General features: G+C 52.4%; 2 protein-coding genes across 6 annotated transcripts; one reads left to right on the top strand and one right to left on the bottom strand.

Moving 5' to 3' along the window:
• Nucleotides 1–1,689: 1,689 nt before the first annotated feature.
• On the bottom strand, nucleotides 1,690–14,233 carry ZNF821 (zinc finger protein 821). 2 transcript variants are annotated; one of them, XM_051805638.1, is made up of 9 exons: nucleotides 14,108–14,233; nucleotides 13,684–13,835; nucleotides 12,658–12,791; nucleotides 12,479–12,568; nucleotides 5,615–5,740; nucleotides 4,968–5,110; nucleotides 4,323–4,427; nucleotides 3,293–3,459; nucleotides 1,690–2,608 (listed from the first exon to the last, which is right to left on the bottom strand). In XM_051805638.1, exons 4-9 carry the CDS (start codon nucleotides 12,516–12,518, stop codon nucleotides 1,954–1,956), a joined length of 1,236 nt encoding a protein of 411 aa, XP_051661598.1. In that variant the 5' UTR covers nucleotides 12,519–12,568; nucleotides 12,658–12,791; nucleotides 13,684–13,835; nucleotides 14,108–14,233; the 3' UTR covers nucleotides 1,690–1,953. The 2 variants fall into 2 exon arrangements, with proteins under 2 accessions (XP_051661598.1, XP_051661599.1); XM_051805639.1 differs by lacking the exons at nucleotides 5,615–5,740; nucleotides 12,479–12,568; nucleotides 12,658–12,791; nucleotides 13,684–13,835; nucleotides 14,108–14,233 and having other exon boundaries at nucleotides 4,964–5,038.
• Nucleotides 14,234–14,274: 41 nt separating this feature from the next.
• Nucleotides 14,275–20,936, top strand: IST1 (IST1 factor associated with ESCRT-III). 4 transcript variants are annotated; one of them, XM_051805665.1, is made up of 10 exons: nucleotides 14,326–14,486; nucleotides 15,405–15,504; nucleotides 16,095–16,275; nucleotides 16,506–16,593; nucleotides 16,892–16,975; nucleotides 17,328–17,438; nucleotides 17,750–17,956; nucleotides 19,028–19,116; nucleotides 20,286–20,331; nucleotides 20,496–20,936. In XM_051805665.1, the coding sequence occupies exons 2-10, from the start codon at nucleotides 15,414–15,416 to the stop codon at nucleotides 20,679–20,681; spliced, it is 1,083 nt and encodes a 360-aa protein (XP_051661625.1). In that variant the 5' UTR covers nucleotides 14,326–14,486; nucleotides 15,405–15,413; the 3' UTR covers nucleotides 20,682–20,936. The 4 variants fall into 4 exon arrangements, with proteins under 4 accessions (XP_051661624.1, XP_051661625.1, XP_051661621.1 ...); XM_051805661.1 differs by having other exon boundaries at nucleotides 14,327–14,486; nucleotides 19,028–19,120; XM_051805663.1 differs by having other exon boundaries at nucleotides 14,359–14,486; nucleotides 15,408–15,504; nucleotides 19,028–19,120.
• The last annotated feature ends 575 nt before the right edge of the window (nucleotides 20,937–21,511 follow it).

Genomic DNA, 21,511 nt, shown 5'->3' with positions numbered 1-21,511 from the left:
TCTGGAGACTCATGACAAGGGCAAGGTACAGGTTGTTTGACAGATGGATTATAAGCCATAATTTTTTCAGATACTTTTGTTTTATGTGGTCTCTCTTGAACCCCTTGGCATAAAGATGCCAGTGATGCTGCAGGGAAAGTTCCATCTGCAGGTTGCAGAGTGAAGGTACATCTCTGCTGGGCAAGCAAAATACATGAGGCAGAGCAAAAGCAAATATTGCCAAAAGCAAACTGGGTTTGAGTATGAAAATGAACAGAGGTAAGGATAAAAGTGAGAGATCAGAGAACAAAGCAGGAGATGAACAAAGGAACATGAACTGAACAGCTCCTTTTCCAGATCTGGTGCCTTTTCCCAAAGTGAGAGAGACAGGGATGGCTCCTGGGTGTCAGTTCTACGTGATGAATTTCATGTTCAAGCAGCTTCTGTAGGAGGAAACAAGATGTTGCAGTGGCATGTGGAGGAAACTAGCACTGAAAAGGTTCAGTGCTCTTTCTAGCAGCGTCCCCAGGGCTGGCACTAAGAGTAGTTCATTATAGCCAGAAAACTGCAACATAAATGCACTTTGAAGGCAACTTTTGTAAGTTTTACTCGGGCTTTAAGGGACTGCAATCAAAAGATTTTCAAACTGAAAAATGAGGGGGAAATAGGGTTCTAAGTAGTCTGGTCAAAAGGTTTTGCTGCTTGTTTTAACTTTACTCTTCTGATCTCAAATAGGAGTCTTGTGGTCTCCATTTCTCTGCAAAGCAGAGAAACAGCCATCAGAGAGAAGACAGTAGCTCCCAGGGTGTTTGAACCAGTCTGTGTGACACAAGACCTTCACTGGAAATGCTATGGAGGTAGTAGGGGTCTTTAGGCTACAAAACACAGAGGTGTGGCACAGTGGCTGATGTTTGGAAACCACAAAGCTACACCATGCATTTTCAGATGCACATTCTTAAAGAAACCCAATAACAGAGAGTGTACCACCTCTTTGCCCCTCATGAGTCCTTCTGTGCCACTGCTTTTTGCCTTTTCCACATTCAAGATGCCTAGATTTAATTTCCATAGTTTAATAGTTGGAACCTTTTCCTATAGGCATAGGCTATGATCACATTTTGCCTCCAGTACATCTGTGCTGCTTTTGCACTGGGAACCTCAGCACTGGACACAGGACTCTAGGTGTGGTCTCACCAGCACTGAGTAAAGAAGAAAGCAAACCCATCCAGTCCTAGAAACTGACCTGCTGTATTATTTATCATTCAACCACTTGCAAACCTGAAATGTTGTTTGGGTGAAAATTAACTTGTGAGTAAAGCAGCAAACTTGTCTGCTGTTCGCTTTCCTCAGCCAGCCTTTCTTTTACTGTTTTTATGGAGTATCTTACAACAGGAGCTTAGTTTCCTCTTAATTTTTCCATGGCTGCTACTACAAATAAGCACATAATAATAGTGTTAAGAAAAACGGTGTACACAGCCATTTCCAGCAAGACATCCTCCTTTGTTTCCTTTTTATGGGCACAGACTGCAAAGGATTTATTCCTGGAGGACTTGTGGACTGTCAAAGTCTTCAGCTCCATAATTCATGCTGCAGTAAACAAGATCCCTTTGTAGTGAGGTGGGTTTCACATACAGCAGAACTGCCACAGCCCAGACCCATCTATGGGGCCAGGATCCAAGAACAGGACAAAGCACAAAAGGTAAAGAAGGGGACTAATAAATGTGAACATTAATTTATTTTCCTTCTGTCACAGGCTGTGACTTGGCCCCCAGAGCAGACTGTATACTCAGAATCTGCTCCTACCAGAGGTGCTTTGGCAGACATCTCTCAGCTCTGTTCTCCTGCTGGGTTCAGAGGAGAACCAGAACCACCCGTCAGGGAAGGTCAGAGAGACCCCCAGCAGCCTCCTGAGTGCAGAAGCCTGCTAAGTGCACCTGGGGCAGGCACAGCAGAGGCAGCACCATTCGTGGCTGTGGTTTACTGCAGCGCACTGTTGCTCTGCTCCTCAAAGGTCATTTTGCCCAGCAGCTGGCTCTCCAGCTCCACATTGCTCACTGGTAGCTGGAAAAAGTTCATCTCAGCTGCCAAAGCAGCCATGGCAGAGGGGTCCTGGCCAAACTGTGCCCGGAGCATCATGTCCATTTTCTCCAGGCGCCGCTTGAGCCTCTTGGCCTCGCGCTCCCGGATGAGCCGGGCCTGTCGCTTCTCGGGGGTCTCGTTGGCGCGTTTCAGGCGCATGGCCTCCCGGTCCCGCTGCAGCCGCCGCGCCCGCTGCTCGTCTGTCTCCTGCATGCGCTGCAGCCGCTTGGCTTCCCGGTCCCGCATGCGCCTCACTTCCCGCTCCTCGGGTGTCTCGTTGTCCCGCCGGCTCTTCTTGGCCGTGCGCTCCCGCTCCAGGCGCTGCAGCCGCACCTCCAGGGGTTCGTTCTGCCGCCGCAGGGCCCACTTGCGCATGCTGGGGCTCTGCGCCTCCAGCAGCTTGCGGTACGCGGCGCAGTTGTTGCACACCAGGAGGATGCCCGCGGGGTACACGGGGGTGCGAAAGGCAACGTCCTTCCCCTCGGCTCCGGAGGGGCCCTGGCTCTGCGGCGCTGGCAGCCGATCTGCACTGAGCACATCCGGCAGCTTCTCACTGCAGAGCATAAGGAGCAGAGTCAGAGACTTGGTGCTGTTGGCAGAGTCCCCATCTCAGTTCCCAGGGGCTGCCACAAACAGTGCCCCCACTACAGCCCATGGCAGAGGCCTCTGCTAAACCATTTGCCCACAGATGCATCTGAAGTAAAGCACCATCCTATCTGGCGTAGGAAGTGGGTTAGCCCAGAGAGGTATCTGGGTTGGAAGAGTGCAAGAGCAGGAATTAACCAGTGAGCTGCTCCTCCCCTCATCTCTGGATTTCTCCTTTCAGCCCCATTCCATTGGTCAGTGGATAATCTCCCACCAGGCAGGTCTCTGCCTATAGCCCTGCTTTGAAAATGATGAACCCACCTGGGCAGTGCAGCTTTATGCTGATGGATTGCTGGGTAAGGGAAGCAGCATGTCGTTCTCAGTTACTGGAGACCCCAGTGCTTTCTGCACCCCTCTAGCTCTGCACAGAGCTAAGGAACACCCTTGTAGCACTACAGCCCCTGGAGGTCTTTGCAGGGGATGCAGAGCTGCAGGTAGGAAAGGATCAAGGGAATCTCACTCACTGGGGATGTTTAGCACTGTCCTACAGGCCTCAGTGTGTCCACAGCCACAACTTCTGAGTCATTTAAGGCAACCCATTTAATCTTTAATGTGGTGCTCTAGCCCACTCACCAGCCAGGGAGACCCTGACCTGTTGAAGGTGGCATGGCTGGTGAAGCGTGCTCCACACACTGCACAGTTGGACAGCTGGTCCTCCGAGTGGATCAGGAGGTGCCTCCCAAGGGACCCCGGTGAGCTGAGGGCTCTGCCACACACAGGACACAGGTAGCTCTTGGCACTCACCACTGCTGCAGTGTGCTGCAAAACAACCACTCAGATGTTAGTTACACACTGCCCAGCTCCCTGCCTAGTCCAAGGCACGCTCAAACCATTCTGTTCAGCCTCTTGGAATGGGAACCCTTTACCACTAAACCTCTGTCTGACAGCAACTAGACCAAGCTCAAGACATTTGGTGTGTCACAGGTCAAACAAGGAAGAAACCCTTCTACAGCTCCACTCCAGTGCAGGAGAAACAATTAAGGCCAACGTACTTGGATCGTAAGACCTGACCCTCATTTTCAGAAATGCATTTGAGGAGCAGCTGGTGCTGGACAAAGCATGACTGGATTAACAGCAGGCAGGATGCTGGTGAGGAAGCACTTAGATGAAGGCAGCTGGTGCAGGTAAGTGGCCAATTCAGTTCTGCTTCATTCCTTCTGTTACAGACTTTGATATGCTATGAAGAGAGCACTGACAACAAAACCTGAGATTCCACCACAGATTTCCTGCAAAACTGGAACCATGTAGAGGAAGAACAGCTATTCTCATGGGTAATTACAAGAACTGTAATGAAGTAAAAAATAAATGAGTTATTAGGAGGAAGGTTTCTTATCTCACTGAATGATGTAAAAATTGCTTCCGCTTAATCTGAAGGAACTGCCTGATTTCAGCCTGCAATACTTGCAGAGACTGCCATGGGATAGAGTTGTGTTTTTCAGATCTGCAGACTGGTGCCTTGCTAATTCTTTCCCCGGGACACCCTCTGGACACAGTTTACTGCTGTAAAGTTCAGTCACATCCTAGCTAGAAGCTCAGTTCTGTGACTGGAAAGACCAGAACAAAGTTACTCTGTGCTTCGGACTGTTTCTGGACTTAGGCCTTCAGGCCAGAGACATCCCTACCTGGTACACATGAGCAATAAGCTGCTCTCTGCTTCCACACTCCAGCTGGCAGAGGGGGCACTGTGACAGTCCCAGCATGGGGTCAGTGTTCAAACTCTCAGGCACCTACAGAGAGGAACAGCCACTTTGGTGAAAGGCACACAGACCCCCCGCAGCCTCCCTCTCTCCCTGAGCTCCTCCCAGAGCTGCTGCAGATCCAGTGCTGTGTGCCCAGTCCCACTGGGGCTGCTTTGGGTTCCTGACATCTGAAACCTCCTTCACGTAGCCTCTGAGCAAAACTCCTACATCTCAGGAAGAAGAGGCAGAGGCCTCACAGCCTCCACTTGCACCCAGGCTCTTGCCAGCACAGTGGCTCTGGAAGGCAGGGCCTGCTCTGTGGCAGGGGGGAAGGGGAAGTCAATCAGAGAAAGGCACCAAAACTGAAGGAAGGGGACACACTCCACAAACATTTTGGCCAGTTCGTGCCTGCTGTCTCATATTTGTGGCAGTCCAAGAGCTCTTCATACCCTTTCCTCCTGCCAGGAGACATTTGGAGGAGGTGGGAGGGAAAGAAAGATAAAGAACCACGATGGGAGAGGAGGTTTTTAGACAATACCCTTCCCCTCCCTGGAGGCTACAGTGAGTGCAGAGCCAATACACACTTGCCTCGTTTTCTCTCATCAGTGGGGTTCCAGCCATGGGTCGTTCTGCATTCTCCAATTCCTTCTTCACTTTCACCATTGAGCCATCCTCCTCGGATGTATGGGAAGAAACTTCATCCTGGGTGGTTTCCTCATCATCACTGCCACCTGAAACATGCAGAACAGTTATGCCAAGTGTAAGGACCCTGAGGGCACTCATAGGCCTCAGGGTCTTAACTTATAGGTCTTAACTGTCTTGACCAGCATCATATGGTGACTCTACCTACCCCCTCCCACCATGGGCTTCATTTAAACTCAGTCTGGGGCACTTCAGTCCCTGAGCTGCTCTGCAGAGTCCCTGGGCATGGCCTTTTATCCTGCCTTCCTTGATAACTGCCAAACTGTCAGCTGGACCTGCTGCAGTTTCCTCCCTGCTCTGGTGAGATGGGACTGTGTCCCAGTGGTGAGGGCATTGCCCAGTCTGTGCTGTGCTGGTCCTTGGCTCTGGGCTTGCCTTCTCTCAGGACAAAGTCCTGCACAGGAGCCAAGGGCTGACACAGAAGAGGAGCCGGGTAAGATGGTTCTCAGAGAACCCCCCACACCCTGTAGCCTCATGCCTTGTCAGTCTCCCCAGTTCACTACCTTGCCGTTACTGGAAGGGGCAGAACTCACTGCTGCTGGAGTCGGGGTCTTGCAGCGGACGGATGGCTGGCCTCTGGTCCCCAAGAGCTCCAGGAAAGTTGTTTTTCATCATGGCTTGGCGGGCTTGCTCCTCCAGCCCTGCAAAGACTTGCTCCCCTGGCAGCCACAAGGACAAAGAGTCAGACCAGTGCTGTTCCATCGTGTTCACCACCACAGCTTGCCAAAAATGCAACAGGCATAGGGCTGCTCACCTGCACTGTGCAGAACCTCTGGAGTCACCTCTTGGAAAGCACTTAGGTCACTTCTCTGCCTACCCTGCCACACCAGCCTCTGGCACCTACTGGTGCAAGTCCAGTGCCTGGGTGTAGAACAGTCTCACTAGGGCAATGTCCAGCATTGGCCTGCCCCCTGCATACGCTGTATATGCCGCTCCAGCCACAAAAAAACCTGTGAGACCCATACACCTGCCTTAGATAGCCAGGTGGCTTTTGCTGACAAGTTATCCACCAATATCCTACAGCACAGCTCTAGGCTGGGCAAAGCCCCTGGGGACTATGACAGTATCCCAGATCAGGGATACAGATACCGTATAGCTCTTCTAAATCATTAAGTCCTATTCCCTGCTATAACAGGCATCTTGCACAAAAATAGAGCCTCCCTAAGGGTCTGGTACATCACCTGCCCTCCACAGTAATACCAAAACTAGGGGCTGTTCTTGGCATGCTCTGTCACCTCCTTCTGTTCCAGGAGGGATAAGGACAAACTGTCCTTGTAGAAGGTGTTTGTGGTTGGAGCTGATGTTCTCCTGTGCATACGATGGATGACTTGCTCCACTACCTTGCCTTGCCCAGAAATGGCTCTCACTAAAGTAGAATCTCAGTGGCACTTCATGTGCTCAAAACAGCAACCCAAGGGAAGGAACCCTGAGAGCTGGGATGCACATTTAGGATAAAACAGCCCGTTCTGTTGAAAGCACTGACCTCTAGTATCTCAGCTCAACAGGAAATGGCAAACACCTTTTAAGAAAGCAGTTATTTGTGCTTCTCTGAAAGAAAACTTTCAGCAATCCCCACTCAAGATAACTTTCAGTTCCAGAGAATAACAATAAAAGGTAACCATTAATTTTCATATTCAAGCAAACAAATTACTTTGTTCCAGGTGTAGTTGTGATTTACCTTTTTCAGTGGATGAGCTGGGAGGCCTGGCAAAGATGCTGAAGTTCCCAGCAGGCTGGCTTTTGGGTTGCATTTATCAACTGATTTTTAAGTGCTTAAGGACCATTCAAAGCACAAATGCAAAAATGCCATGGAAGATGCAGTGCATTTTTCAAATAAAATCAAAACACAGCTTTCAGAAGAAAATGCTACTATTTAATACTGGGCCACAGCTGGCATCAGTATAACCAGGGAATTGAATTCTCGAGAGAGCACCAGTGCTGTTACAAGGACAGGCACATTCTCACATGCTGAACTGTTCCAGTCAGTGCTGCTCTGTGTTCCCACTCCCTGCCTTTCCTGGGGCTTACCTCACCATTTTGGCAGGGCTTTAAAAAGCCATAATTTAGAGAAGATTTCAAAGACCTTCAGAAGTTTCACAGAGACTGTGGGAGAAGAGTTTTAGTTCCCAATGTCCCCATGGAGGTTTCCAAAAGCATTTGAAGGCTTTTATCATTCTGTTTAGAAATGTGAGAAAGGTTTCTGTAGAGACAACTTGAGAACACAATCCATGCATGTGAGGAGAGGTGCTGAGAAGCACCCCAAGTCTATTTGTCACTGAAAGCAACAGGTACTGTCATGACTGCTGTGATACACATAGCCCCTTCAGAAGCCATTCCAGCATCGAATGGCTTTCATGACCTGGAGTTGTGTTTTTATGCCTGGATCACAGCTTCACGTTGGTAGGACTGAGATACAGACTGTATGAGCAGCAGACACACAGAATCCCAGAGCCTCTCCAAGAAGCAGATACCCACAAACCACCAGGATAAAAGCCCCGAGACCAAAAAAGCATTGCAAGAGAAAGAAAAAGCATGGTGAAATGAGGAAACCTGCAGAACGCAGGACAGATATAAAACTATGGTGGGAGATGTGCTACCTGTGACAGAGTTCCAAAATGGGATTCCCAAACGCCACTGCAGCTCTCGTGGAAGCAGCTGTGTTTGTTTTCTTCCCTTCCAGATTACATTCCCACTGAGCAGCAACCTGCAGTCCAAAGGCAGGCAGGTTCCTGCTCAGTTACACAAGCCATGCAGACAGTCTGCAGGATTTAAGAGCTAGGATCCTTATCCAGGTGACAGAGGAGGGAACTCCTCCCATCAGGAACACTGGCATCAGTCACAGTAACCAAGAGTAACCGTGTGTGCCAGGGGCACAACACCCCCAGAGCCCAGTGAGCACTGACTCAGCACAGTGCAGAGAACAGCCAGCTTACAGCCAGCAATGCAACCTGTTAACCAAACCCGTGCTGTTAGCAGGGACACCCTGTGCATCCTCCACAGCCTGAATCCAAAAACATCACGGGATTGGGAAACTCAAACGTGTAAAAATGCTGTCTTCAGCTTGTACAAAATTTCTTATGTGTTATAATAATAGCGCCCAAAATGACTTAGCAAAGAGTGTCCTGTTTACCTACTGATGAACTAAGTCCTACTTTGATGAAGCCTTAGCACTTTAACATTTGATAAGTACAGGATTGTGCTTTTGTTGTTTCTGCACACACATGCTCCCATACAGCCACTTACATCCCTCCCTCCACCCCGCTTTGGGTTCACTTCCATTCATTTGGAAGGGGAGTAAGACAGGCAACAGCTTTAGTATCACTGCCATAAATAAAGGATGTTATGCTCAATAGTGAATTCACAGACTCTTCTCCAGAAGTTTCTTTATTAAATACAAAAAGGGCTGCAGGCTGACCACAACACCAAAACAAGTCACTGAAGTTGCTTACAAGCAGCTAGAGATGAGAGATCACACAAATGCCTCTGCTTTGTATTCCATTCTCCTCTCCATACTCCTGTGAATGAGTGGGATACCAGGTGAGCAGCGGTGGAGGTAGGGGACAGCCCTGTGGTACTGAGCAACAGAGATAGGCATGACTGTTAGGGTCTGCTGGGTTATCAGCCCTGAGCCCTTCCCTTCTCCAACTGTATGAATGTAGGATAACTCTCAGGTGTTCTGGAAAATAAACACACAAACAAACAACTCCCACCCCAAAATCCACAAAACAAAATCCAAAGGAACTGCATCATTCCCCTGCCTTCTTTCCTAAACAGAAAGGTCTCTCAGAGATTAGTCACTTTATTCCCCCTTGTACACCAATTTAAAGTCCCTGTTCGTGTAGGTCTTCTCTGTGTTCCTGGACCTGAAATTTGCAAGTCTTTCCACCACTGTGGATCTATTCCACCTGCCCCATGGCTATTCTGGGTTGTCCACACTGCTGTAGTGGTTACTGAAATGAAAAACAACACAATTGAAAGGGTTAACAATGGCAGCCCACGGAGCCCTTCAGAACCAAGGGTTTTGATGCAAGTAACATTTCTGCTTGGTTGAGAATGCTGGGTGCTATTTCTTGCAAGATACTCCCTCTTCAAACTGGGAATATTATAGACAGCAGAATCCAAGGAGCACAGAATATGTGTGTGTCAGAGACAGAGGGAAGCAAATAGAGGATTAATGGGATATTAGGACCATGATAAATAGAGCTCGGAAGCAGGAATTAATCTGACTAACAGAAGCTGTTCTCCAGAGTTCTAAAATAAGCATCAGTTGCAGAGGGCACAAGCAATAGAAAGCAAAGCAGCTCATGGATGGCAGGGAGAGAGAAGTGCACACTAACACCTGCAGCAAATTTTGGCAAGCGCAAAGACAGCAAGTGGTCCACGACTGATGGGGTGACAGTGCAGCAACAGATGGGCTTGAATGCAAGAGCAGATGAATTGCTTAGAGAGTTTTTATACTTTTCTACTTCAGACTCTGGGAGACAATAAAGACCAAATTGAATCAATTAAGGTTACTCCACAGAAACAACTTAACTGTATTGTATTTTTCGGTAAATATATTTCGCTGTTACTGTTCTCTTTTTTAGCACTTTGTCAGGTGTGTTTTTCATGCACCACATGGCAAAACAAAATTAAATTATCAAGAGCCAATTACATGCTGCAGGGGAAATGACTACAATTAAAACTGCAGCACTGGCCACCATGCACAATGAGACTTTTGTGATAATAGTAATTTTTATAATTGTTTTACCATTGCTTCAGTATTACTTTGAATTTCCTTACACATCAACTTCCATTTAAAACTCTTTTGACTTGTAACACAATCTCCTAGCCGGTCACTCTGCATGCCAAACAAAACATTTCTGTGCTAAGTGAGGACAGCAAACCATGTTGTTGTGAGAGCAAGGTGAAATGAGGGCCATGCCAAGCCTGGAAAGTAACCCTGGAAAGAGGAAGTACCAAGCAAGCCAGGGAGAGGAGATCTGCAGCTGTCGCTTGCCCTGGTGAGTCCAAGAAGAGAACATGGAGTAGCCATGCAAGGAAGAAGTAGGCACCATCCTCCCATTAAATTTGTCCAGTCAGATATTCACAGTTGTATTTATGCAAATCCAAAAAGCACTTCCCCAGCCCCAGAGCCTGCCAAATCAGACCCCAGCTGCAGACAACTGTGTAAAAAGCTGCATACCTGCTGTCCCTTTCATTCCTCTCCTCCCAACCACTGCAGTCCCTGTGAAGAAGTCCCAGTAACGTGTCTGCTATGTCTCAGCCTGACTCCTCATTCTGCTGGCTCACCCCGTTCTTGGAGCCGATGCTCTCTCCGATTATCCTCGTCAGGGCACTGCACGGCATTTCTGGGCCCTCCAGACACACAGCAGGCTAGGTAGACAGAGAAGTCCCAACGATTTCGTGGTGTTCATCATAAGACAGACAAGATTTTCCATCCCAAGGTGGAGACATCATCATTGACATGTTTCTGGTATCTTTCGGTCCCTTTATTTTCTTGTAGTCCTACTTGCTGGTCCTGATGGCTCCTGCTGAATAGTTGCTCTGTAGCAACGTACTGCATGTAAAGGAGGTGAACAGGTCCCAGAATTCCTCTCCATGGCGTACCTGATGCCATAACCTCAACCTCATGCCCACTGGTAGAGTGTTTGTCAGGCAGCTTCCCCCAAGACCAAGACTGGAGATACAATCACTAGTATTGCAGATAGAAGAGCAATGTTCACTGTGAAAACAGTGCACAGCTGAACTCTGTGATATATAGAGTTTTGTATATAATAGTACAAGCTTCTGAAGAACATGACCCTTACACTGTGGAGTGCAGAAAAGTGCCCACCTAAACACCATGGAAGCTGTACCTGCACCATTAGAGCTGCTGTAGCCCTTGGTTTCCACACTCGAGAGAAACCTCAACTCTGCCCCCAGGGAGACAGTTTAAGTGCATGCCTGATATAAACCTGAGCTCAATGGCAGCACTAATACCTGGGCGCTCTCAGAAGCAAAAGTACGTGGACACAAGGCGTGTTACTGGCATCACAGGACAAAATACAGGACATTCCAAATTTCTCTAAGGAAAACAACTCCAAAGTCATTAATGCAGTATCAGGCAAATCACAACTGTAGTCTGCCCACTGTGGAGCCCAGCACCCAGAAGCAGGGATTGGAGAGCACAGGGCAGTGCAGATGCCACAAGCCACACCCCGAGACCCTCACGCTGGTCACCAAGGACAGCTCGGTCAGCTCTCCAAGTCCCAGAGAGAGGCAGTTCTTCCCAGCGCACTCACCGAGTGTGCACGGTGCCACGCTCCAGCAGTGCTTCCTCACACAGAGAGCAACATGCACAGATCCCTGCTGTGTACCCGTGCACGGAGGCAGCACACAGACATGCAAGCCAGCAGCACCAGCAGTGAGGCAGTGTTAGGGCTGCAGCACTCAGCTCTGTCTCATACTCCTGACAGCTACTGCAGCTAGCAATATCCAGGGCCCTCTCAGCAGCCTTGCTCTCATGGGTCTACAGAAATGGAAGAAGAACTTGTTTTCCTTATTCCAGCCCAAATTCCAAGCATGTCTCCAGCCACAAACCCGGGTATGAACAAGGGCATAGCTTCAGGCCCCTCAACGTCCCTCTGCTACCACCAGTCAACCAAAAGCCATACATGTGCAGTTTCCCCTCTGCAGCCAAACCTCCATCCATGTCTCCCAGCTGCACTGACACCTGGCTGTAGCCTGCCCACAAGAAGTGCTGATGTACAGCATCTTCAGCCCTTCCACTGTCAAACAAATGTTCGGGTCTTGGCAAGGTTGGAGAAACAGAGATCTGCCCTACCAGCTGAGCTCTGGCAGACAGTATTTGTCTGTCCTGTGAATTACCTGACCACCACCCATTCCCTCACAGGAAAGAGCAAGTGGCTTTATTTAATTATTTAGTAGGAAACTGGGGTACAGTGAGCTTAAGTAACATGCCAAGGCCAGTCAGCTGAGTCTGGTAGGACAAAGATCAGAACCCAAGACTTGCTGGCTTTCAGCCACACGCTCCAACCACCTTGCCTAGAACCTCCTTTGCTACTCAAGCAGGTCAGAGCCCTAAGTTGCATTTCCTAGTATTCCAGCTTGCACTTATGACAGTGTGAACACAAAGCCCAGCTACAGGCCCTGCACATACACACCTATCTCTACAGCATTAGTTGTTTGTTCAAGCCTATCCCCATCCTGCCACGCCAGGGCACAGCCAGCTCCCTTGACGTACAGAGCTCAGCTTCTCTTCTTACGCTCCCTAAGACAAAATGTGAGTAACCACTGCTCCCCGCAACCTGTACCTTCCCGTCATTCCCATCCTCCCCTTCTCACTCCACAATCCAGACAGAGGGTCCCACAGTGCTGTGTAACATCATACTCACAGTGAACTTTGTTAGGAGTGGTCTGTTTCCGACGGGACATGTTTCCCTGACCTGGGAGCAGAGTGTTCCTCCCGTCAGCAGAGGGCTCACCTGAGAAAAGAAGAGCCTGTCACACACTTCACAGGAACCTTCCGAGTCTCTGGACAAGCTCAGCTGGTTGTCCCATGGTCACTCGCCACCTTCTGTCTACGAGGCTCGTTCTGCATCAGCACAGCTGGATTTCGTGCCAGCATCCAACACGATCCACAAGCGTTTTACAAGTCACCGTGCACGGGCAGTCCTGTCCAGTTCTCAGGCAAAGGTTTAAGCAATCCTGCCCCCCCCCCCAAAAAAAATGAGTGCCCCTTTCAAGAGTGACTGCAACCTCAGTCCCAACACACTTCTACCTCCTGTCCATTCTTGCAGCCTCATCATCGACTGCTTGTCCTCAAACTGACAGAAGAAGGTGGCAATCCCAGCAGTCCCCTCAGACAAAAGGAGGATCCAAATCCTTTCCCACAAGACAGATGGTCATATGGATCCCATCAGCCTCCTCAGAAAGGTGGACACAGAGATCCTGTCAGCCCTTCGCTGACACACACACAAGGATCCCGTCAGTCCCTCACCAACTGATGGACACAGGGATCCCATCAGCCTCAGACAGACAGACAAAAGGATCCCGTCAGCCGCCTCAGATGGATAGACACGGGGATCCCGTCAGCCTCCCCAAACAGCGGGACGCAGACGGCAGTCCCAGGGCACGGGAGGCGGCAGGAGCAACCGGGCCCGCAAGCGGCCGGACACACAGACAAAGGGACCCAGCTCCCCTGGCAGTGGTACGGACCGCCGAGGGTCCCGGCCCAGCGGCCCCGACAGACAGACCGGCCCCGGCAGCGGAGGGGCCGCCGCGGGGCCCGGCCCGCCCCTCGGGGGCGGCAGCGCCGGCCCGGCCCGGTCCGGCCCGCCTTACCCGGTCCCGCCGCAGGCGCCGGGAGCCACGGACAGACAAAGGGCAGCGGACAGACGGACGGGCAAGATGGCGGCGCCGCTGGAGCGCGCGGCGCGGGCACGGGCGCGGGCACGGGAGCGACAGCTCGGCACCGGGAGAGCCCGGCACGGGCACGGCACCGGCACGCACCGGGAGCCCCAGCCCAGCGCCGTCCTGGCTGTCACCGGCTCGCCCTCAGACCTCAGGTGCCGGTTTTTCATTAGCTGAAGCATCTCACCTGTTTGCCATTGATCCGCCCCAGCCCGCGGCTCCCGGCCGCCCGAGGGAGCTCATCTGTGCCTGCGGCGGGGCTCCCCTGCCCCGGCCGCCTCCGCCGACAGCTCACCGGGAGCGCCCGTGCCGTCCCGGCTCACAGGGATCTCGCGTACCCTGCAAGGCCAAAACCCACGGGTTTAATATTAACTCGGACCCACCGCGCGCGTTGTGAACTCGCGCTCCCACCCAGAGCTGAACCGCCCCTCCCCGGAGGCTCGGGGCCGCCTCCCCTCGCAGGCCGCTGAGCGCGGCCGCCGCGGGCCCGCTCACCGTGGGGCTGCGGCACCGGGCCCAGGACCCGGCTGAACCTCGGCCCGACCCTCCCTTGCAGTGGCGCCAGCGCCGTGCAACCCTCAGAGAACCGAGGACACCCCGGCCCCGCTCACCATCCGCAGCCAGGGCACGGCGCGGCAGCCACGGGCGGAACGCCGCACTGCCGGAACCACCGCGCCGGGGGCGGGCACCAGCGGGCGCCTATCGGGCGCGACACTACAGCGCTGCGCATGGAATCCCTCCGCCGAGCCATGTAGTCCCTCTGCGCCCCTCTCCCGGGGCCGTGTCCGCTCCTCCCCGTTCCTGCCCGGCCGGCGCCGCGCCGGGGCGGCATTTGAGGGCCAGACCGGAAGAGCGCCCGCCGCGGCGGCTCGGCAGTGCCCCGGACGGGGAGCGGGGAGTGCCGGCTGTGAGGATCCCTCCGCTCGCGGTGAGGTGCTGCCAACCAGTGCGCGCCATTTTGGGCGACTGGGACGTGCGGAGCGGCGGGAGGTGAGCGGGGCCCGGGGTCGGGGAGCAGGAGCGGGGTGGTGGGTCGCGTTCTGCGGCCGAAGAGGTGCTGGTGGTGACGCGGAGGCCCTTCCCCAGTCTCCCGCAGTCCTGGGACCTGCCCCGCCCGCGCTGGGGAGAGAGAGGGAATTCCCCCCGCGGCTCCTCGGGTGCAGCTGCGCCGATGGAGCCCGCCCAGGGCACTGTCCGAACTGTCCCTGGACACTGGGCCGGACGCGGCGGGTCTCGCCGGGTGGCTGATGGGGCTGGTGTGGCCGCCCTGGCAGCCGGGCCAGGTCACGGCTCGCCCCGCGTTGGCCAGAGCAGCCGCCGGCAGGGAAGAATGGGGAGGCGAGATACAAACCAACGTCTTTCTATATAATATCTTTTTAGGAAGGTTGGTTTTTTTTGATGAACGGTTATCGGCAAAGCAAAATGCAGTAATTAAATATCTTCAGAATTAGCTTTCTGTAGGATTAATGAGTTGAAATGGCTCCTGGGGAGACTGGGGGAGTGCCAGAGCGTGTGTTCAGTAAGCAGGAAGAGTGTGGGGAATGTGGAATGGCAGCTTTTCCTTCTCCTGACACGACTCTTACAACCTTAGTTTCTACAGTTCTTGGGTTAGTTATCTAGCTGGTTTATAACTTGCATATTGGTACGACAGAGATGGGCTTTTTTCTTCCAGTTGACTTTCCTGTTTCTTTAAAAATATCCAGGAAGTTTCCTGGATAGTTTCCTGGAAGTTTCCAAGGCCAAACCTGTTGGGCTTGGTTGGGTGCAGGGTTGTGAAGTGGAAGAGGTAACGATGAGCGCTGGAGGTCCAGCTATTTATAAATAACTAGATTCGGGAATGGCAGGCCTGGGCTTTTGGGGGAATTTCTTGGCCTCCCCGGTTCCAGTGACCCTCCCTCTTCTCCCCAGAAGGTGTTTATGATGCTGGGCTCTGGGTTCAAGGCCGAGCGCTTGCGAGTCAACCTGCGCCTTGTTATCAATCGCCTCAAACTGCTGGAGAAAAAGAAGAGTGAGTACTGGAGGGGGCAGGTGGGCTCCACCATACTTTTGGGGCTCAGGAGACTTAAAGAGGTTTTTCTGAAGTCAGGATGCTTTTGTGGGCCAAGTATTCAGTATTCTGCTCTTCCCAGCTGGACCTAGGCCTTACAGCCTGCCCCAGTGTGTGAGGGCCCAGAGGAGCAGGCTGGCTGCAGTTGGCTTCTCTCCATCCTCCTGGCAAGTGCTGGAGTGCAATGTGTGGAGTGGTAGCTGTGGGCTGTGTGTGCTCACAGCACAGTGGGAAACTCCCTGTGTGCTGTGGGAGGCTCTCCCCACTTGCCCTGCCCTTCCCTGACGCAGATAAGGTCTGTGGTCCTGATTGACTCTGCAGGGAGGTTGTAGGTGCAGGAGTGTTTCCAGCAGCTAAAGCCCACTCTCCTGTCTCCTGTGAGTTAGTGTACTTGGACCTGGACACAAGGGCTCTGCCAAGTGTCTCATGCTGCAGAAGCTCAGTGGGGGAGAGAAGCTGGTGGTGGCTTTGGGTGTGGTGGGGACTGTGGGGGGTCTGGAGGCAGCAGCCCCAGGCAGCACGGTGACCATGCTCGGGGATGTGTGCTGCAGCTGAGTTGGCCCAGAAGGCAAGGAAGGAGATTGCAGATTACCTGGCAGCTGGAAAAGATGAGCGTGCCAGGATTCGTGTGGAGCACATCATCCGTGAAGATTACCTTGTGGAGGCCATGGAGATCCTGGAGCTGTACTGTGATCTGCTGCTTGCCCGCTTTGGCTTGATCCAGTCCATGAAGTAAGCTCTGGCTGAGAGGGTCCTGGGCTCAGGGAGGGACTCTGCTGGGGCAGGTCTGGGGTACAGAAGGGCACCTGTGTTTGTCTCAGTGTCCTAAGGCCCCCAGAGACCTTTTCTGCCCCAGGCAGGGAAGACTCTGGTGCCCAATGTGAAGGATGGGAGCTTTGAGGCTGAGCAGATTGAGAGCAGCAAAGGCAGGGTGCATGAGAGAACTGTTTATTGTGTCCTAGGGAGCTGGACTCTGGCCTGGCAGAGGCGGTATCGACCCTGATTTGGGCTGCACCACGTCTCCAGTCAGAAGTGGCCGAGCTGAAGATTGTGAGTAGAGTTCTTTGAGGGTGTTGTGCATGCAGGGTGGGGATGATGCTGCCAGAAGCTGGTGGAAGCCCTTGTTTGGGACTTTGTGTCATTAAAACAGAGGATGTGTTTTCATGGGCTCTGCAGATGAAGACCAGGTGTCCCTAGAGCATCCAGGGTGGCTGTGGCTGCTGAACAGGGATGCTCAGTGGCAGAAATGAGAGGAAGGGGGGTGGCTGTGGGGCCTACAGCAGGTGTGCAGTGTGTGGTGGGGGAAAGCAAAGGTATGCGTCTTCCTAGAGTTTCTCTCCTATTGCAGGTTGCTGACCAGCTGTGTGCCAAGTACAGCAAGGAGTACGGGAAGCTGTGCCGGACAAACCAGATTGGGACAGTCAATGACAGGGTAATGAACTGGTGGAACAGCTGGAGCTGGCAGAGCAGCCACGCCTGCTGAGGCTCACTGCCCCTTGGGCCTGTGGCCAGTGGGTGATGCCCACAGTCCCTGCAGAGCAGGGCAGGCAGATGGAGCCCACCTGTGTTGGAGCACGGTGCTGAGAGCCTGGGCAGGGGGGAGCACATGGAGCCCTGGCCTGTTGCTGCCCACAGTGTGCTGCACTGGGCAGAGAGGCTTCCCCAGGGCTGCCCAGTGCTTCCTGGTGGCCCTGGCTGGGACAGAGCTGGGATGGTGCTGGGCCGGAGCTGTGGGGTGCTCCACTGCCCTGGCCCCACTGAGTCTCTCCATCCCTGTGTTCCAGCTGATGCACAAGCTGAGCGTTGAGGCGCCGCCCAAGATCTTGGTGGAGAGATACCTCATCGAGATTGCTAAGAACTACAATGTGCCCTATGAGCCTGACTCTGTGGTGATGGTGAGTGAGCCGTGGGCTGTGGCATTGTAGTGAACTTGGTGATCATTGTGCTTTGGTGTCTTCTAGACAGCCCCAGCACAGCATGGTCCTTGTTCCTTCCCACAGCCCTACAGCATGTGCCTGTAGTCACTCATGCAACTGCTTGGTTCCTGTTCTGTTTTCTGTTAATACCACTGTATAGCTGCTCTCTGTTCTGTCCTCGTTGTTTATTCCCATCTTGTCCAGTGACAAAGGCTGCATCTACTGTTGTTCAGAGGGCAGTGATCGGAACAGAGATGTGGTGGTGAGCAGAATTCTTCCACCCTTTCCAGGCTGAAGCCCCAGCAGGTGGAGAAGCAGATCTAATTGATGTGGGGTTCACGGATGATGTGAAGAAGGGTGGCCATGGAGGGGGTGGAGGTGGTGGATTTACAGCCCCGATGATGGGTCATGATGGGTTAGTACCCATGCCCGTGATGATGCCTATGCCCATGCCAACACCAAATCCGCCCTTCTCCTATCCACCTCCAAAGGGACCGGTAAGTTTCTTGGCTTTGTGTGTTTCCTTTTTCTATGAAAGACTCTTGAGTGTGGTGCTTAGCCCTGTGCCTGCTGACTAGAAAGTGTCTGTACCCGATAGCTTGATTTGTCAGAAGGCCATTGTTTTGGTGTGAGGTTACATGGGATGGGGACTGTTGGCAGTGCAGCTGAAGCTTCGTGTTGCTTCTTGACTGTGGAGGTTCCTACCCCTCTTCTCCAGCCAGCCCTCTTTGCCTTCAGGGAACAGAGGAGTCCAGACTTAACTCCTGAGGCAGTCTTCTGACTGCCAGGCTTTTGTCCAGGAGTTGGAGCTGCACTTCGAAGTTGGTAGGCTGGTAGTGTGCCAAGATTCAGTCAAGGAAATCAGGTGAGTTTTTTGGGGTGGGAACAGCACAGAAAAATGCAGAAGAGCCCTGCCTTCAGACCTGCAAGGGAAGGAGACTGAGCCAATGGCTCTTGCAGATGACTTTCTGTGAGGGTGGAATGTGGGAGCTGAAAAGAGCCCCATTCTCTAAATTCAGTCATTTACAGGATATCTCTGTAGACTGGAGAGTATCAGAATAGTGGGATGGCTTGGAGTCTTAACGTGGTCCCAGTAGTGCTGCAGTGGTTTTTGTGGAAAACCTGGGCCAAGTATCATCATCTGGCTGTTGGCCCAGGCATAAACGTGCTGAGGACTTGTGCCAAGTCTGCGTCCTTGAGGCATTGTTGTGTTACAAGTGAGGGTGTAATACAGACCCTTGAGTGAGGCAGAAATCTCCTTCCTGTTCTGTGATACTGCACACAGGGCCAAAAATGGCAGAGTATTCCCTTTTTGTCCTGGTACTACTTATGCCTTGGAAGATGAAGTGTTTACCTGATTCCTTAGAATAATCCTGTTAGCTGGGTCTGCCTGCACCAGGTGACTACAACTGACTTAATACTTGAGAATCTTTTACTTGTATCATAAACTCAATCCAGTTGGATACCTGCCTGCATTTATCTAAGACTACTTCCTGTGGCTCCTGTAGCAGCTGTAGGTGTGGTATCCCAGGTGAGTAGTGTGGTGCATGACTGATCTCTCTGTACAGGAGAACTTCAGTGGCCTGCCAGTGGGGACCTACCAGCCTTTCACTAACATCCACCCACCACCAATTCCGGCAAACCCACCCACATATGAGTCTGTAAGTGCCTGAGCTGAACGGCCATTGCAGGCAGCAGGGGGACCCTCAAAGAGAGTGCAGTGGTAGCCACAGAGAAGGGAAGTGTTCATTAAGGACACTGCTGCCAACCTTTGGAGCTTTTGGGGTGGTGCTGGCATTGCTTACGGGTGAATCACTGAGTGCGCGTGATGGGAGGGTGACTTGTGGGAAGAAGTTCCTTGTTCAGCTCTGTGCTTTGGCTGCAAAGGAAAGCAAACATTTCTCTTGCTGCATCATTCAAGTAGTGATACACAGTTAACAAGCAGAAGCAGAGTCTACAAATTCTGGTCTTTGCAATGTGAAGGGTTTATCGTCTCGAGTCTGTTTAATTATGGCTTTTGAACTAATTAATAGCCAGAATGACAATTTTGGCTGACCCAGATGCTGTATGTTTAAACACTCTTTCTTTCCCAGACTTTACTCAGTCCTTGGGGAACAATGAAAGAGAGGCTGGAGACTTCCCTTTTTTTGCTTGTTTGTGGTTTTGTTGCTGTAGTTCATGGTCATGCCTCCCCCACTCTGCCTTTGGTGACATGGTGCTTGTTTTTGTGTTATCCAGAGTAGGGAGGAGCTGTGCTGAACCTTGGGCTCCCTGCACAACAGCCTGAGTTCAGGAGGGGCAGGCACAGGCACAGCAGTGCAGGTGAACTGGGTGGGGATGGATGTTGCTGGCTGCAGCCTGCAGGGAATGAGGAGCTTTAACAGCACAGCTGGGTGTGCTGTGGGCCTTTGTCCCAGCTAGACCTAAACCTGAGATGCATCATTTCATATCCTGCTGCTAGTCACAAGGGCCTGTCAGTGGTTTATGAGGAAGGGCAGAAGAGCTGTGATGACATGGGTGAAGAGGGCAGTCTTTTTGCACTCATGTTCTTGAATGTTTCAGACCTGATAGTGGATATGCTCTGTTGATTCAGTTCCAGAATATAGTCAGTAAAGCTGCTTTAATTGAAAGGGAGGGAGAAGAAAGCTGAAGTGCTGCCTTTGTTTCTTGGGAAGAGAGGCAGATTGTTCCAAAGCCAGGACTACCTGCTCAGGGCAGGGAGGAATGTGCACTGCTCTGCTGGGACTGTGCCGCTTAGCTCTGCCTGCACGCAGGAGTGACTGTGCCTGGTGTGACAGAGCTGTAGTAACTGAGAGTCTTTTTCAGATTGATGAGCCGAATGCTGACAAGGACATTGCTGCACCAGTGCCTGGTGAGTATGTCCAGGGGTTTGGGAAACCGTGGGTGTTAGGGGCTGTTCAGAAAAACCCACTGGTGCTGTCTGTTTCCTGGGGTGAACTTTACTTTATGCAGCTCCATTTGGCCCAGTGAGCGTGTGCTGACAGTGAGATGCAATGATACTTCTCTTTTAAACAGGGCCTGAGCCCAAGCCAGAAGCTTCTCCTAAACCAAAAGCTGGAGCTCCTAATACCTTTGATAACTTTGTGCTGCCTGAATTACCATCTGTGCCAGACACGCTGCCAACGGCATCTGCTGGCGCCAACTCCTCCGCCTCAGAAGACATTGACTTTGATGATCTTTCTCGGAGATTTGAGGAGCTAAAGAAGAAGACATAAAACTTCCTGGGCTGCAGGAAGGAGAGGCAGGAGCTTTTCTCTGAAAACAACTCTCCTTGAAATTGGTTTCCTGTATTGAACACGCTCTCCTTTTTGAGCTCTCTTCCTACTATACTTACACCAAATGCTGCCACTTTCCTGATCTTTGTTGCTCCAGGAGGTGAACTGTAGGGAATTGTACAAGATTGGGCCCCTGTCTGAGTAGCTGTATGGGAAAGTTGTGCCTGATGTTCTGAGCACTATTCCTGGCTGCCTTCATGATGGCTCTGTGCTCCCAGAGGAGGCTTCCTCTCGGGGAGCCCTTGCTGGCCTTCATGGTGTTCTCAGGGGGGTCTGTTCCCAAGGCGTCATGTTCTGCCTCGGCCCACTTGAGAGCACGACTGGCAGGGCTAGGCGGGCTCTGCTGCCCAGGGGCTCCCCTAGCTGCTCTGCTGCGCTCTTGGGAATCTGATGGGATATGCGGCAGCACCTTGTTTTTCCCCGGGCCAGGGGTGGGGCCTCCTAGGGCTGTACTTCACCTGTCCGTGATGCTGCCACACCTGTACGGTCCCTGTCCTGTGCCTGTCCGTGAAGTCGCAGACACTTCCCGCGGGGCTCGGGCTGTTCCGGCCCCGCCGGCGGTTCCAATAAAGCGAGTCCCGGGATCCGTCCTGTGCGCGCGCCGCGCGGGCGGGGCCGGGAGCGCCCCCCAGCGGGGCCCCGCCCTGAACTGCTGCTGCTGCTTCTGCGTCGCTATTGGGTGGAAGGGTCCGCGCTCCGCCAATCACCGAGGGGGATCCCGGAAGTGCTCGCACGTGGCGGGCTGAGCCCATGGCG

The sequence above is a fragment of the Manacus candei genome, unplaced genomic scaffold, assembly GCF_025592945.1.
Source record: "Manacus candei isolate 608988 ecotype Guabito, Panama unplaced genomic scaffold, ASM2559294v1 h1tg000065l, whole genome shotgun sequence".
Taxonomy (NCBI): Eukaryota; Metazoa; Chordata; class Aves; order Passeriformes; family Pipridae; genus Manacus; species Manacus candei.
Note: the sequence above shows the minus strand (reverse complement) of the source record. Positions and strands in the feature narration are given on the sequence as shown.

Bases quoted from the DNA above. Each gene is read 5' to 3' on its own strand.
- ZNF821 (XM_051805638.1), bottom strand. From the start codon at position 12,518: ATGTCCCGTCGGAAACAGACCACTCCTAACAAAGTTCACT. The intron at 5,111-5,614 runs GTGAGTTCTGCC...TGCATGTTTCAG, and splicing joins AGACCCCGACTCCAGCAGCA to GTGGCAGTGATGATGAGGAA. The intron at 2,609-3,292 runs GTCAGGGTCTCC...TATGCTCTGCAG, and splicing joins AGCCATGCCACCTTCAACAG to TGAGAAGCTGCCGGATGTGC.
- IST1 (XM_051805661.1), top strand. From the start codon at position 15,414: ATGATGCTGGGCTCTGGGTTCAAGGCCGAGCGCTTGCGAGTCAACCTG. The intron at 16,594-16,891 runs GTGAGTAGAGTT...CTCCTATTGCAG, and splicing joins AAGTGGCCGAGCTGAAGATT to GTTGCTGACCAGCTGTGTGC. The intron at 17,957-19,027 runs GTAAGTTTCTTG...CTCTCTGTACAG, and splicing joins ATCCACCTCCAAAGGGACCG to GAGAACTTCAGTGGCCTGCC.